General features: G+C 33.2%; 2 protein-coding genes and 2 non-coding genes across 5 annotated transcripts; 3 read left to right on the top strand and 1 right to left on the bottom strand.

Moving 5' to 3' along the window:
• The first annotated feature begins 5,732 nt into the window (after nt 1-5,732).
• Nucleotides 5,733-9,619, top strand: LOC109181796 (protein ZINC INDUCED FACILITATOR-LIKE 1-like). 2 transcript variants are annotated; one of them, XM_019331710.1, is made up of 17 exons: nt 5,734-6,122; nt 6,337-6,377; nt 6,629-6,689; nt 6,772-6,874; nt 6,974-7,076; nt 7,178-7,231; nt 7,337-7,399; nt 7,472-7,521; nt 7,597-7,672; nt 7,758-7,949; nt 8,017-8,104; nt 8,200-8,285; nt 8,392-8,499; nt 8,717-8,761; nt 8,837-8,925; nt 9,073-9,116; nt 9,398-9,619. In XM_019331710.1, exons 1-17 carry the CDS (start codon nt 5,957-5,959, stop codon nt 9,496-9,498), a joined length of 1,470 nt encoding a protein of 489 aa, XP_019187255.1. In that variant the 5' UTR covers nt 5,734-5,956; the 3' UTR covers nt 9,499-9,619. The 2 variants fall into 2 exon arrangements, with proteins under 2 accessions (XP_019187256.1, XP_019187255.1); XM_019331711.1 differs by lacking the exons at nt 8,200-8,285; nt 8,392-8,499 and having other exon boundaries at nt 5,733-6,122.
• Nucleotides 9,620-11,819: 2,200 nt separating this feature from the next.
• On the top strand, nt 11,820-11,893 carry TRNAQ-UUG. The gene has a single exon. It is a non-coding gene; the product is annotated as a tRNA-Gln (tRNA).
• Nucleotides 11,894-13,778: 1,885 nt separating this feature from the next.
• On the top strand, nt 13,779-13,852 carry TRNAR-UCG. The gene has a single exon. It is a non-coding gene; the product is annotated as a tRNA-Arg (tRNA).
• A 1,204-nt stretch (nt 13,853-15,056) lies between these two features.
• Nucleotides 15,057-16,630, bottom strand: LOC109181799 (protein SLOW GREEN 1, chloroplastic-like). The gene has a single exon (XM_019331714.1). It carries the CDS (start codon nt 16,481-16,483, stop codon nt 15,401-15,403), a length of 1,083 nt encoding a protein of 360 aa, XP_019187259.1. The 5' UTR covers nt 16,484-16,630; the 3' UTR covers nt 15,057-15,400.
• Between the last annotated feature and the right edge of the window lie 525 nt (nt 16,631-17,155).

The raw sequence follows: 17,155 nt of genomic DNA, 5'->3' as shown, positions 1-17,155 counted from the left end.
GTTAAATACTTATGTTTAAATTTTGTATTATTAAATATAAATTATATCATTTGAAAGATCTTATTGAGACGATCGAAACAAGACTAATATTGAATATATATTAATTAAAATTTCAAATACATTAAACATAACTAGAACATAATAATAAAAATTAAATTTTATGCTATATTATTATTGTGAAATAAATTAAATTTTCAAAAAAAATTGTTAAATTCAATTTTTTAAAATAATTAATGTTATAAAAAAATTTAATGTTAATACAAATTATTATTTACATCCCAAGTTATATTTTATATTATATTAAACTAATTAAGTTCGAACTAAGTTATATTAAACTAATTAAATTCGAAGTAATAATTGAGAAATTGAATTAATTTAGTGTAAAAATTTGGTGTTAATGGGTTGGAGATTGAAAAAATTTTGGCGTGAGAATATTCTTTCTGATGTGACATTTAGGAGAAAAATTTGATGTTTTGGTGTGAATTGGGTTCGAGATGCCCATAGTTACCACTGCACGTTTAGACAATTGACACCTATTTGAGTTGAGTTTAGTCACTTAAGGGACCATCTCAACTATTTTAAATACTAGTTAAAATGACTTATATGATATGATATTCAAATAATATAAAAAAAAATAAATACCTATTAATTAAATAATTAGTCTAAAAGTTTTTAAAGGTTATATATGACGCATTATTTATATATAATAATATGAAAACTAGCTAGTTTCTCCATCCCCATACCTCCCCTCCCAATTTCTTTAGCAAAGTGCTAGACAATGTGAGTAATTAAGGTTTGGTTATGTATGCTTGTGTAACTAATTAGCGTAGTGACATTAAATAATGTAGTTACTTCACAATTTATCTTAGCCATCTATGAACCGTTACTTAGACAAGATCGCAATTATCTTAAGGAATCGGAGATTAAAATATGTGTTTTGAAATGTTACATTTTCATGTTTTTTTTTTTTTTTTGACAAACATCATCTCTATTGAGACTCAAACTCACAACTTCTCATATAGGAGTCCAGCTTGGATATCATCTAAGCACAAAGTGCTTGGCTTACATTCTCATGTTTAATTCATGTTATATTACATTTCCTAGAGAATGTAATATGCCTCGTGGAATCAACGTGCATTTCGCATCAAATTTTGAAAGAAATGTGACTCTCTCCCAAGTCTTATATTTGTTAAAGTTACTACACATATATACTCATTCTTCTAATTTAAATGATATGCTTATTTATTTAAAAATATACATTTTATAATGATTATTTTTCGTCATCATTATCATATATTTTCTTCATGTCTAAACTCAATTTATAAACTTTTTTTCTCTCTTAAACTTTACAAGTTTTTTCTTCCTCTAAAAATTATACAAACTTCTATACTTTCTCTATAAACTTTTTTCTCACTCACTTCTAAACTTTCTCTACCAACTTTTTCTCCCTAAATACATGAACAAATTAAACATTTCATATATCACCATTAAATTTTACGATATGTTTTATAATATTCATATAAATACTTATATATTTTAATTTGGAAAATTTGCATTTTTCGTCCCTAAGTTATATGGTAATTTTAGAATTCGTTCCTGAGTTTGGTCATGCTCACTTTTCGTCCCTAAGTTATCATTGACGTTGCACTTTTAATTTCATCATTTCATGCTCACTTTTCGTCACTAAATTATCATTGACGTTGCACTTTTCATCCTTTCGTGCTCACTTTTCGTCCATGAGTTATACTAAAATTACAAATTTCATCACGTACTAATGTTTTATCAGTAAATGGACGAAAGTGCAACGTTAATGATAACTTAAGGATGAAAAGTAAGTATGACCGTACCAACACTTAGGGATGAATTCTACAATTACTCTATAACTTAAGGACGAAAAATGTAATTTTCCTTTTAATTTTTATTCTTTATACAAACTTTTTATTTCTAACTTCCAAACTTTCTCTACAAACAAATTTTTTCTCCCTAAATATTTTAACAAAGCATACATTTTATTACCACCCTCAAAATTTACTATATATTTCATAATTCATAATATTCATATATAAATATTTGTATATTTTGATTTATATATAATACGAAGTAGTCCGTAATAAAATATGGTATTTCCACGTCGGAATTTGGACACTTTTCTAGTTTCCTCGGATGCGGTCGGATACCAAATCCACTGGAACCCATGTGTCGTGAGTGATATGTACTATACGTGAAGGACTCGAGACTCATGATTAAAGGCAAAAGCTAAAAGGCTTTGATAAGAATCTATGTTGTCACTTGAACCCATAATTTATTGTTGATCGGTCAACCAATCAGCCATGCCTAAGGGGCAGAAAGTGGATTATATATATTTGTTAGTTCACATGTCAAGTGCAATGGAAATTTGGACAAGTTATTAAGTGACTTTTTTAATGTTGAAAAGTAAGTTTCGAATAGCAGGGATATTCGAGAGCGACGTTTGAATGATTGTTTGTTTGTTTCAAATAATAAAGTAGATCAATAATTTTAGAGACTTACTTTTATTGGTTTGGAAGTGATATAATTAGTGATTAAGAAACAAGATTGGTATTGTTGCATTAAATAAAATTGTAATGAAGGAAATTCTTGTGCCAATTATTCATTGTCACATGAGAAATTCCCTTGTGAGAAAAGATGTAAATTTATTTTTCTTTTAAATGACGCAATTAAATATCAATATAAGATAATATTTAAAATAAGCTAGCATTGAGTCCAACTTGTTAGGACTCTATATTTCAAGTTGGTTTTTATAGCTACTTGTATCTATTGTATTATTTTGTAATTTGTATAATCGAGAGATAAACGTTCTCATTCAACTCATAATATTTACTTACTCATTATTGAGGCAACGAAATCAATCCACCATTGAGTTGCTACAAAAATACTCAAAGCCAACAACTCGAGCCTTGTGAAGTGAGAGACTCAAAGAGCGATTGTATCAGTTATAAGTTTTGTATAATTAAATATAGTGATGCATGTAATGAATAGACAATCTGCTTTGTACTATAACTATTTTACATAATACACAATTCTTTCCTAGGTGATTACATCTAGAATAACCTTTATACTTATTTCTTATCTTCGCCCTTCTCTATTCAATTATTTGGTTTATTTCCGGTGTAAATTCTAATTAACGTTGTCATCATTCTCACATGAAAAAAAAAATAATTCTCAATTGATATTATTGATAATTTTAGCTAAAACGAAATTTTGAGTGATTATTTTGTAATACAAACATATGCAGGATCTGCTTTTATTTTGGATCGGGTCAAAGTGGATTTGAGTTCTTTGCTATGAGACAGATAAATTAATAGATTGTATGTTCAAAACGGTTAATGCGTGAATGATAAATTGATTATCAAAGTAAAACCATTTGAGTTAGAAATTAGCCGGTGCGATAATGAGAAGGTTGGGAAGTAGCATTGTTCTACAATGTAGATTTGTACTAGTATATATCCAATTTTCTTTTTAAAACGAGTTTGAATTGTATATCGAGCATATAGGTTATACAAGGTAGTGCAAATTAAATCAAATCCCAACATTTATTTTGTTTTTCTACTCCTACACTGTAAAAAATCTTTACCCACTGCACGCAATCCGAAAACTTGTGTATCATTTTGTTGTTCTAGTTCGCTGAAAGTATTTTAGTTTGAATACTCAAATTATTTTTCTGCAATCTATTTTATCTTGAATAGAGAGAGAGATTAGTGAATGGTGTAATTGATATATTATGTGATATATATACAGGATCTAAATTTGCAGAGATTGATTTATATTAGCATCGTTGCATTTGATATACTAAAACTTAAAGGAATAAGGTTCAAATTGGCCCATGAACGTATCTTAATTAGGTCACTGAACGAAAAAATATATATATATAATTAGGTCACTAAACACTCTAAATATATGCAATTTCACTTGATAGCAAGTTACCTTTAATTTTAGCAGGTTATCTGCATACGTGACAGTTGAGATGACATTTTTAATAATAAATTTTAAAATTTGAAATTTAAAAAAAAAAAAAAAAAAAAAAAACGACGGGGGTGGCCGGCTTTCCCCCCTCTTCCTTCGTCTCCGGCGGAGACAAAGGAAGAGGGGGGAGAAGTTTATTTTATTTTATTTTATTTTTAATTTTTTAAAAAAAATTAAAAATTTATTATTAACAATTATTTAAAAATATCAACTCAGCTGCCACATAAGCAGGTAACCTGCTAAAATTGATGGTAACATTGTATATATTTAGAGTGTTCAGTGGTCTAATTATAATTTTTTTCGTTTAGTGGTATAATTACATTTTCAGGTTATGTTCGCCAATTTAAACCTTATTCCAAACTTAAATTAGGTGACAGCTGTTATTTATTCAATTCATTTATGAATATTTAATCTGAATGGCGAGATTGTTTCTGTCGTTCTTGTCGTTTTTAGGCGTAACATACGTAAGCAGTGATGCAATGTTAGATCCCAAAGTTTTACGATGGATTTGGGGAGAATGTTTGTGCACAAAATTTGGAACTCCTCACCTCAAGGATTTCTATATTTCAATTTATTTTGATAAAATGTTAAATAAGTAAATCATAATAACTCAACGACTTATAAGGTAAAAAATTAGAATTTAATTTTTTGTCATAATTACAATTACGAATACTTGAATTATTTGTGCGAGTATTTTTTAGGAATATACTTCTCTTATACTTGAAATAAACTTAACCTAATTTGGTGTTCCGTCGTTGTAATTGGATATGCTCTATATACTTTTTTATGAACCAAAAGACATCCTCAATAGATAATTTTTGAATAGTTTATTTTAGGACCTAACGGAAGTGGAGGATAGATGAAGAGGAGAGAAGATTTGAGGTTCTAATGTAAAAACCTGATTTATTAGATCCCACCAAAGATGAAAAAGTTATAGTTGGTTTATGTGAGGCGCTTCAAAAGCGCTTAGCCGGGCACATTATTTCTTTTGATGTCGTTTATAATGTATTTTATATTTGAACATTATTATGAGTGTTTGATATTTTATCATTAATCATTCTAAAGTCATTTGAATTTAGCCTTTATCAGATAATTTTCTGAATCTTTTTTTTTTTTTTTTTTGAATGCTACTAGCTCTATTACATTGTAGTATCTGTTCATATACTTTCTCAACCTACTGAAACACAAAGAGATAATTTTCTGAATCTATATTGTTGACGAAATATATTTTCATTTCTTAAAAGTAGTGGTGGCAAACTTTGCCACTTAGTAGTATTTTTTTTTTGAATGATACTAGCTCTATTACAATGTAGTATCTGTTCATATACTTTCTCAACCTACTGAAACACAAAGAGCTAATAACGCCTCCACTAAGGCTCGAACTCACAATCTTCCAAATGGAAGTCCAACCCGGGTACCATTGGACCACATAGTCCTGGTGCCACTTAGTAGTATAATTCCACCAATATAATTATATTTAATGCATTGGTCGAACATTGACTTGTCGTACATGCACTTTCGGCGGCGCCGATGCCCGATTGCATGGTTGCATGCATGATGATTAATAAAATCGTATCATGATGTATTTATTCGATCTCTTATTAAAATTATTTTTAACATGTTAATTATTCTACTAATTAAATCTACCAATTTGCCTGCTGTAATAAATAAAATTGAATTTCCATTTCCATTTCATTTTCATTTCTCATTATGTCTCTGGGTGCAATAATAATGCACATGGGAGCAATTTTCTGAGAGGTGTCCCTCGTAATAAATCGTCAACCCATCAACATTAACTAACTCCAGGTTTCTGCACTTTCTCCCTTCTTCTTCTTCTTCTTCTTCTTCGTATATCTCTCTCTCAATACAATCGGAGAAAGAAGAAGAAGATCGAAGAAAGCAGAAACAAAAACATTTTTTTTTTTTTCATCGAGAAAATTAAGGTTTGGTCGGGATGGCGAGTAAATCGGGATCGGAGTACAAGGAGGCGTTGCTGAAGAAAGAGGAGAAATGTTACTATGAGAACTGCCCAGGCTGTAAGGTGGAGCAGCAGAAGGAGTTGTACACAGGAGTCCCCATCAAGATGCTCATCTCCATTTGGATTATTGTGCTTTGTACAGGTATACATACACACACACATATATATATATACGACCAAATTATATTACTTACAACCTTAATGTTCCATTATTATTGTTCAAGTTCATCGACCACCCCACTGTTTTCTTGGCCTGAATCTTCTTCCCTAGAAAATGTTTGATTTTGTTACTAATATTGTGAAATTTTAGTTAATCCCCATATTTAACATGTTACTTATCCTGTTCATATGTGCAGCACTCCCAATATCATCTCTCTTTCCATTCCTTTACTTCATGGTAAGTTGTGCAGCATGTTTGGTTCACGGAATGAATAGTCTAATACCGGGGGCCTGGAATAGGCTAATGCCCTAATACTGGGGCTGGAATAGCTATTCCTCGTTCCCCGGAGTAGGCCTTGTTCTATTATAGCCTTACAGGTCTATTTTGTGAACCAAACGTGTTGTTGTTCTTTGTGCCTCTTGGGTCAATTTAGTTTCTTGGTTAATAGATTTCAATGGATACTATACAACTATCGTCTTTCGTGGCAGATAAGGGATTTCAAAGTTGCAGAGACAGAAGAGGATATTGGTTACTATGCAGGTTATGTAGGTAGGCGATTTTCTGGATTTGTAAGAAATGATTGATCATTATTGTTATGAGGAATGCTTATTGTTTGCCTGAATGTGTGAAGGATCGTCGTTCATGTTTGGGAGGGCGCTGACGTCTGTGTTTTGGGGGTTGATTGCTGATCGATATGGTCGAAAACCAGTTATTATATTTGGCACTATCTCAGTGTAGGTTCTCATAAGTTTTCTAGTTTATATATGGTGCTAAATAGCTTGATTCTTTAGTGAATTCGATCCGATCTTGCTTATGTACTTATCTGATCTCAGGGTGATCTTGAATACTCTCTTCGGGTTTAGTGTAAACTTCTGGATGGCAATTGTTACAAGATTTCTACTTGGATGTTTAAATGGTTTGCTTGGACCAATAAAAGTATATATCTTTTTTACCTCATGGTTTGTTTCTTATGTTTCTTTTTTACATTGGTTCACATTTGATGTTCTATGTTGTCTTTCTTGAATGTCCAATTCCAGGCATTTGCTGCAGAAATCTTTCCCGATCGATACCAATCTTTGGGAATGTCAACTGTAACATTCCGTCCTTAAAATCCATATATATCCCGCTATTTGCCTCCTCCAATCGAAAGCAAATCCTCACTGTTCTTTTCTATTTCGATTTTTCATCTGTTTCAGGTTAGCACAGCTTGGGGAATAGGTTTAATCATAGGCCCAGCTTTGGGGGGCTTTCTTGCACAGGTAAATCTTTGTTATTTACCTGCAATTTTTTACTAGGGTTGTGCTAATTAATTAATTTGGTTCTGAATGAAGCCTGCAGATAAGTATCCTTCATTGTTCTCAGCAGACTCTCTATTTGGAAGGTAAATCGGTTTTCTTGCTCTTACTAATTCTCTTTGTGAATGCTTGTCGACTACAAACTATATTGTGTTCTGCAGATTTCCCTACCTCTTGCCTTGCCTATGCATTTCAATCTTCGCGTTGATGGTGACGATTTATTCATTTTGGTTGCCGGTACATATGCCTTCTTTACTGTGCTATTTGCCTTTTTTGTTTTTATATGCTTCGGTTTTTCTTGACTTCACTTGTGACCGAGCAGGAAACGCTGCACAAACATGATTCAGCGAGTGTTTCAGCTCCCGACTCGTATAGAACTTTAGAGGCTGCACCTGATGTGGCTAAGGATGGAGAAAAACCGGCTTCCAAATTTAGCATTTTAAGAAATTGGCCGTTGATGTCAGCTATCATAGTATATTGTCTCTTTTCGCTTCACGATATGGCTTATGCAGAGGTAGATATGGTGTTTGGTTTTCCAGTTTCAAGCCCTTTATGGTATATATGACTGGTTTTCTGTTCAGATATTCTCATTATGGGCTGAGAGTCCCAGAAATCTTGGCGGTTTAAGCTATTCTTCAGATGAGGTTGGAGTGGTTCTTGCAATCTCAGGTACTTTGCCTATCTTCCCAAACTTCCTTTTAACCAAACAGTCAAATCGAAAACACTTCATTGTGCATATTTTGCCAATTTTTGTGTGTTTTCAGGGTTCAGCCTTCTGGTCTTTCAGCTTTCTTTTTATCCCATTTTTGAGAGAGCCATTGGCACAGTAATGGTGTCGCGAGTTGCAGGAGTAAGTGCCCAACAAGTTCGATAAATCGATATCAGTTGCCATTAAATTTCCTCAAGAACCAATTTAACACTTCCATTTATCTTTTCAATGCTTGTACCTGTTACAGGTCCTGTCAATACCCCTGTTGACAAGCTACCCCTACATTGCAATGCTATCCGGGATCACCCTTTCCGTCGTGTTAAACTGCGCATCCCTCCTGAAAAACGTTTTGTCTGTAAGTAATCTCGTGATCACATTCATATTTTTCATCTGAACCACCAAAAATTCTTGGGTGACGAGGGAAACCTGCAGCCACTACGTAATTGTCAAGGGGTCAAAGAAACATAATTGTTGAGTATTCTTAACATGAATAGGATCAAATTGATCAAAGAAAACACTTTCCTTTGAACAATTCATAAACTGTTTTGACCATTTGGTTCTTTTATCATCAGGTGTCAATTATTACTGGACTATTCATTCTGCAGAACAGAGCTGTGGTAACTAACATTTTCCCCCAGCTAAAATCTCTTTCACTTGCACCGCGCTTTTCTCATTCGTTTCGATGACTGCAGGAACAAGATCAAAGGGGAGCAGCGAATGGTATCGCGATGACTGCAATGTCGATCTTCAAAGCTTTAGGTCCAGCAGGAGGGGGATCACTGTGAGTTTTTCCTTTTCTGTTTTCTATTTTCCAGTTTCCGAAATTTTCCAGAAATTTCTAGTTAGTAAACGGCCCCTTAATGTTCAGCGTTTCGGTTTCCCTGGAATTTCACCATGACAAATCCTTGCTTTCGTTTTGTTTTTGCAGATATTCATGGTCAGAAAAGCGACTAGATGCTTCCTTCCTCCCAGGTAAAGCTTTCTTATCCATTTCTGTTTTTCCTAACAAGAAATGAAACCTCTTTTGGTATAATTGTTGTCCTTTACCTGCCAAGTTAGTCTGAACGACTTATTGATCTTCTTGGTTTGAGTCAATCAGTTACGAACAATCTATACTGGTTTACCTCCTTGTGGTCTTTCACCGTCTAAGGTCACAATGCCAGATTTACCTAATGCTCTAGGATAGTGACTATGGTAATCTCTCGTCTCTTAAAAAAACATTAATATAAATATTTGTTGGATATTATATGCAGGCAGTCAGATGGTATTTTTTATTCTAAATGTGATTGAGGGACTTGGTGTGTTGCTCACTTTTAGGCCATTTCTCAGCTTCCCCCCGGCCCCCTCACATTAAGGAATTTGTGTAATGCCTTCATTTTGGTGTAAGTAATTTGGCTCTACATTTAAAAGGCATGCTTATTTTTATTCTAGCTCATAAATAATGAGAAGGGGAAGGTTTTTTGTCTTGTTTTTTACTCTTGTGATAAAAGGTTAATCGCCTAATCCGACACGATCTTTAGTCTATTATTGTAACAAATTAATTTTACTCTATCTCGCTTGATAATTGATATGACCGAGCAAATTATATGCAAATGCTCCACCCAGCAATTTATAGGTTGAAGATGTAAGAATAATTAACGAAGTTAGACAAGGAGATACTAAGGCAACAGAATAAAAATGCTACACTGAATACTAAAATCATAAACACGACTAAATCCTTGAGGTTGGGGATTCAACATTTTGAGAAGAATAAACACAACTAAATACTATATTTATAAGAAAAAAGTGTCAAATAAGTTGCTAAACTTATTGATGTTTTGTAAATGGATCGCTAAATTTAAAAAGTGTGTAATCGAATTATGTGCAGTTGAAATATTTTTTAATTTCTTCTAATGTAATTTGAATTGAAAATATTTCAATCTTTACTCTCAATTAGTATGACGTAAAAGAAAATTAAAAGACAACTCTTAATACATACTATGTAAGTAATATGATATGATTCTATTGAGATAATTGAAAAAAAATTGTCACAATATTTTACTTGTCTGATAATTTAATTGTACACTTTTTTAAATTTGATAACCAATTTCTTATAAATGATAAGTTCAATGATCTATCGATCACTTATTCCAATATAAAAGGAGAGTAGTAGGCACTAGAAAGTAGAAACTAAAATGTGTAATTTAACACAAATTAGAAATAAAAAAATGTTATTTCTCAAATGACATTAAACTCAATTAGCTATCTATGAAGAGAGTCAGAGAGAGAAGGATTTTGGTAGAAGAAGAGAGAATGATTTAAAGAAGGAGAGGAGAACTATTGCAAATGGACATTGCTATACGAGTTAATTCCATTTTTGGTCCTACTGTTATAGGGGCATTTTCAATTTTAGTCCACTTTAATTTTTTTTTGTCACTTTACAACCACTATTATTGAATGTGTTCCACTTTTAGTCCATCGTTAATATTTTCGTCAAGAGGCCGTATAATCCACGGGTATTTTGGTCTTTTTATGGTTGTCTCTTCTCTATTAATCTAGGCGCTTCGTCCTCCTCCTCCGATATTCGAAGATGGCTCTTCGAACAATGAGAATGGGAAGCCAAAGTTACATCGTTTCGTTCATTCCAATGTAGACCGACGAGGTTTCTTAGGTTTTAGGTTTAATGTTCTCATTTTTTTTTTAGTCAAACATAGTCTTGGATGAGAAGAAAGATCAAAATACCCCTAGATTACACGGTCTCTTGATGGAAGTACTAACGGTGGACTAAAAGTGAAACACATTCAATAATAGTGGTCATAAAGTGGCAAAAAAAATTAAAGTGGACTAAAATTGAAAACACCTCTATAACAATAGGACCAAAAATGAGATTCACTCTTGCTATACCTCTTACATTTACCAATTACACAAACTCATAACTCTATAATGTGACAATTTATAATTCATTAAAATTTGAATTTTAAAAAAAAAAAAAAAAAAAAAAAAACTACAAAAAATGTGGCAAAATTCAGCGATACCATGAAGTTTTTTTTTTTGCTTCTTATTTGCGAGAGTTATAGATCTATCATTCAGTTACAAGCTACTTGGCTCAAGTTTTTTCTTTTAGAATTTAAAGAAAAAAAAAAAATCAATCATTAAGGAATATGATTGCTAATTAGGTCAAAGTACCTAACATGTCTTTGTACGGTATGTTTTGTTCAATTTAGTCCATATGCTTAAAATTTGTTCAATTTAATTCTTCTATTTTAAGAATTAGAACAATCAAAAACAATACTTAACACTGATTATTTTTTTAGTTAAGTCTTTCCACGTGACAATGACATTGCCATGTCAGATTTTGTGAGGTGGCATATAATTATTTAATCATTATTATTATTTAATGGTAAAAATTAGAAGTTGGGGTTCGAACCCTGACAAAATCTGACATAGCAATGTCATTATCACGTGAACAGACTTAACGAAAAAATAAACGGTGTTAAATATTATCCTTGATTATTCTAAATCTTAAAATATATGAACTAAATTAAACAAATTTTAGGTACAGAGACTAAATTAAACAAAACAATATAGTACATGGACGTGGCAGATACTTTGACATGCTAATTTTCAAGCAAAAGAGAGCAAATACCACGCATAAGTATATTAATAATGGTTTCTTTGTATTTTTTAAATGTATTAGACCGTATAGCGCAGTGGATTAGCGCGTCTGACTTTGGATTAGAAGGTTGTGGGTTCGACTCCCACTGTGGTCGAATGCCCAAAACCTAAAACATTGGTAATATACAAAAGTACCAAATACCATACCACTTTGATAGTTGGACTTCGACTAGACCTGGCAATTATGGACACGAAAATTACGGGTTAGTGTAATGATATTATGAACATGAGTAAGTAGGCCAATATCCTACACCATTCAACAATTTGAAATTTATCATTTTATGAATGTTATGAATTGGATATTTTTTAGTTGGTTATTTCTTTTTTATAGAACTTAACTTTAAATTTTAGTTTTTTAAAAATATATTAATAGAAATAGCGGGTTTAAACGAGTTTCGTGTCATATCGTGTCGACACGACTTGAAACCTGTTAACAAAACATGTCTATCGTGTCAACCCGTTAACAAATCGTGTTCGTGTTCGTGTTGAAAATTTAAACCCGTTAATCATAACGTGTCGTGTCCGTGTTTAGCCTTATCATGTTCGTGTCGTTATCGTGTCGACCCGTTAACGGACCCGTATACACGAATTGCCAGGTCTAACTTCGACACTACACAATTAAAAATCTGAGAATGGTCCAGAAAAATGCCCAAATACACAAAATTACCACAATAGAACTTTGATAGTTTGACTTTGACACTACACTAGTTATACACAATACAAGCATTTAAATTATTTGTGTAATAATGATAAGATATTAAGATGTAAATGTTTTAAAAAATTGTCAATTACAACCCCCGTCCCATTTTCTATGTCCAGTTCGATTAACGAGGCTTGACTGATATTTTTAGAAGATCAAAAAGAGGATCAGAGTCTCAAAATAATTAAAAACAGTCTCACGTTCTACGTGAGAACAGGGACGGAGTCAAAGGGGGGAGGGGGGGAAGGGCAGGGGGTTAGCTGCCCCCCTCACCCCACCCCACCCCATATATAATTTTTGTATGTATATATGTATATATAGTATATGTGTTAGTATTAGTAAAATAAAACTATTAAATGTCAATAAGGGTTGATTTAGATGAGTTGGTTGAGCACATATTAATTTATGTTAAAGGATAGGGGTTTGAATCTTGGCATTCACGTATATTTTTATAGTTGGCTTCAACAGTCAGTCACGTTTTTAATAGCTGTTTAATATTTAATACACATACATATATATAAGTGTTTATTTTTTTAAAATTATCTCTTTTGTTTTAATGTTTTTTAAAAAAATTCTGAATCCTTTCCTACTTCTTCGCCCCCCTCAATCGAATTTCTGGCTCCATCCCTACGTGAGAAGTTACCTAATGAGCCGTTGAAACTACTATCTTATTTCTTAACTAACCAATAATCAAATTAGACCATTATTAAATTTAAATGGTTATTTATCATAATTTGGGAACTTAAAATTATTTATTAATGAGCCACATCAATAATAATAATTATTCTAACATTTTATCCATTTTTGTTTTTCCTAAGTAACAAGAAATGAAACCTCTTTTGGTATAAGTGTTCTCCTTTACCTGCCAAGTTGGTCCTTCGTTCGACTCTTAGTGGGAGACTTACTGATTTTCTTGGTTTAAGTCAATCAGTTATGAACAATCCAAGAAGATCATGAAGTTTTAAAAAAAAAAATAAAAAATTATAGACTCTATTACAATATAATATCTATCTTGCATACCTTCTCAATCTATTGAAGTACAAAAAGTCAATGCTCTCACTAGGATTCAAATATGCGACTTTCTATTTAGAAGAGTCACAAAAATGCAATTGAACAATTGAGTTATATGCTACTTGGCTAAAAGAAATTCTTTTAGAAAAGGAAAAAAAAAAATCAATTATTAAAGAATATGATTATTAATTTTCAAGAAAAAGAGAGCTAATATCGCGCATAAAAATATATCATTCATAATGACTTATTTGTATTAAATGAACGTAACAGACCGCATAGCGCAGTGGATTAGCGCGTCTGACTTCGGATCAAAAGGTCCTGGGTTCGACTCCCACTGTGGTCGATTTTTCCACAATCATAGAATCTGTTCAGAAAAATAGCCAATTACCAGAATACCACTTGTTAAACACAATATCAATTGTCATAACTTTTTTTTTTTTTTTTTTTTTTGAGTCAGAATAAAATTGGTTTCAAATAATACAAGCATTTAAAATTTTTGTTAAATTATTTGTATAATAGTGATAAGATAATAAGATGTAAATGTTTAAACAAATTTGTCAATTAGGTTATAAAAATATGTTTAACTTGTAGTGACAAAAAATTTTGCTATTTTTAAAAAATAATAATAAATAAAGAGAAAGATATCATTATGAAGGAACATTTCGGATTTACTATCAACAAAGAATGTATGTTGAGAATAATACTACTTTATAGTTGAGGGATCAAAGTTAACTTGAAAAAATAGAAAATTAAACACCATTTTTCATTCTCCAATTTTTAACATACAACTTTTTTCCTTAAAAAAAAAAAAAACATAAAACCTTTTTTTAATGATATTGACTCTGTTACAAGGTAGTATCTGTTCATAACTACTTTCTCAATCTATTGAAGCACAAAAAGTTAATACCGCCCCCCATGACTTCCCATTCAGAGAGCCTCTTCTTCTTTTTGAATAAAACCCTATTATTCATTTTCTGACTAGAAAATTAGATAAATTCAAAAAATTACAAGAGGGCTGCCCTGTGCAACCTCTACTACTATAAACTATTACACCACAAGAAATGTAGAAGAAGATGGATGGTGATCCCACAACTAAACATGTAAGGAAGAATGGTCATATTGCTAAGAGGTAGGTAGATCATTAGAAAGAAAAATATGAAAATTAAAGTCTCAGCCACAAGCACAAGGGAGGAAGATTAGGTCCATTTCAAACAACAATTTCCACCTCAAACAAAACAATTAAGAAATGCCACAAGAAACATAGCACCTGCCAAATGCAGATATTCTGGAAAATGTAAAAGTAACCTAGTTCCCGTTACTTGGAAGCCTTGAACAACAAATTCACTACAGCATTCTTGTGAGATCCAAAAACAAAAATTCATGGGCATGACAGAAGTTGTTAATGCATCGTTAAGTTATCACACCTGAGGATTCTAATGAAGTTTGTCACTCCATTCATCCCTTCCATCTCGAAGGACCTTTGCATGCTGAGGGTGAGGAAAGTTGCTACTTGCTAGCTAACTTCAAAGCACCGATACCATTCAAAATTACGAATTGAAACTTAATTCAGAAAGGAAAGAAAGAAGGCAACAAAACAAAATTGTTGGGTAAATCTATATGGCACCATTTGATTAAAGCCTAAGAACCGATATGATACTCTTGGCCACAAAATTTTCTGACAGCTTTCCAAATACGAACCTACTTAGTAACACTCGATATTAAACCTACAATATGAAACCATAGAGAGTAGTACTATCACATATGCAAAACAATATATGTAAAGTATATGCTTGTCAATAACTCAACAACAGAGAAACTGCAGCATACCGCATCCCACAATAGGAACAACTCAAACAGGCCAATTTGGGGCTCTGAATTAAACCGAAGCTTTTCATTTCTTGGACATTGCTATTTCGTTCTCCATTTTCTGTGCAAAAACCTTTGTTGCAATCATACTTTCATCAAAGTATGTTGCATAAGGATGGCCCTTAGGCACCAATCTCCGGAACTTCTCGAAGTTCTTCTCAGCTTCATTGTTTTCCCTCAATAATGTGTATATGATCCCTTGGCAAATGTATGGTCTAAAGTCCCTGGGCTCCTCCTTCACCAATTCCTGATAAACCTTCAAAGCCTCATCATGCTTTCCTTCAATCACCCGAATTTGCGCCTCCAAAAGCTTGAAATCCCTAAATTCTGCCTTCTTGCCTTGCTTCTTACACAAATTCATCGACTCCTCGATTCTTTTCTCGATTTCCTTCAAATCCTCGGTCGATTTGGACTCGGATGCAGCCATTACCAGTCCGTGATAAGCCTCAACCCTAAAAGGGTCCTTTGCCAGAATCTCATTGAATCCATTTTTCGCCGTTTCCACCTCTCCACTGTAAGCATACAAATGGGACTTGAGTAACGGCCACTCCGTATCGCTCGGGTCAATCTCCATCAATCGATCGATAATGCCAATAGCTTCTGCAATTTTCCGGCTCTGGATCTTCATCTCCATCAAACTCCTTAACGCTCCAACATCGTTTGGATTCAATAGCAAATTCTCTTCCAGAACTCTCTCTTTATCCTCGTCGGAAAACGCGGTCTCCATGGCGGCCGGGGCTGAAACGGGGGATGCTACGGCCGGTTTTTGCATAACACAAAACCTGCCGAAGAAAAGCGCCGCCGCAGTCACGGTGGTGACGACGGTGCATTTGAGGAGAGAAAGGGGGAGCTGAAACGAGGGCGGGGTTAGGGATTGACGGAGCGCGGGGCTAGGGTTTTGAGGGTTTAGCGCATTGAAGAGATTGGGTTTCGGGGCTTCAGGGGAAGACGATGATGACGAGGCTCTGATTGTGATGGACGGCTGTGATGATGGCGGGGTCCTGAAGGAGAGGGAAGAAACCGGTCGGGATAAAATTGGATGATGGTGACTGAGAGAGGAGAAGAGTTTAAGGTTTGGTTTTGCAGAGACATTGTTGATGGTATTCATGGTTGCTAGGGTTTAGAGCGAAGAAGAAGAAGAAAAAGCTTAGGTGAAAAAAACCCTTGTGAAAATGGAGGTAAACTTGCAGACTCGGTGACGGTGGCGATGCCGGCTACGGTCCGTCACGGTGAGGGGCCTAGATGAGATCAAATTCATTTCTGGGCCTATTATATTGGGCCAAGTACATTTCGGCACTAATTAACAAATTAACTCCAGACCAAGTGGCTTGTAGTCCACCAATAGTTATGCTGTGCAACCGAATGTACCATGCGCATGGTGCATACGGTTCAAAACGACGTCGTTTTGATTAAAAACGCGCGTCCCATTTTAAAAAAAATTTAGGTTCGACTCTCAGCAATATCATTATTGTGGATATGTAATTATGAAATTGTGGATATATAGTTATGAAATTGTGGTTATATAGTTATGAATTTATGGATATTTAGTTCATTCATTGTGGATATTTAGTTCAATCATATATTGTGGATATTTAGTTCATTCATTGTGGATTTTTACTTCATTCATTCATTCATTGTGGATTTTTACTTCATTCATTCATTCATTATGGATTTTTACTCCATTCATTCACGGATATATAGTTATGAAATTGTAGATATATAGTTATGAAATTGTGGTTATATAGTTATGAATTTATGGATATTTATTTAATTCATTGTG

Source organism: Ipomoea nil, unplaced genomic scaffold (assembly GCF_001879475.1).
Source record: "Ipomoea nil cultivar Tokyo-kokei standard unplaced genomic scaffold, Asagao_1.1 scaffold1043, whole genome shotgun sequence".
Classification (NCBI taxonomy): Eukaryota; Viridiplantae; Streptophyta; class Magnoliopsida; order Solanales; family Convolvulaceae; genus Ipomoea; species Ipomoea nil.
This window is presented reverse-complemented; position numbering and strand designations above follow the sequence as displayed.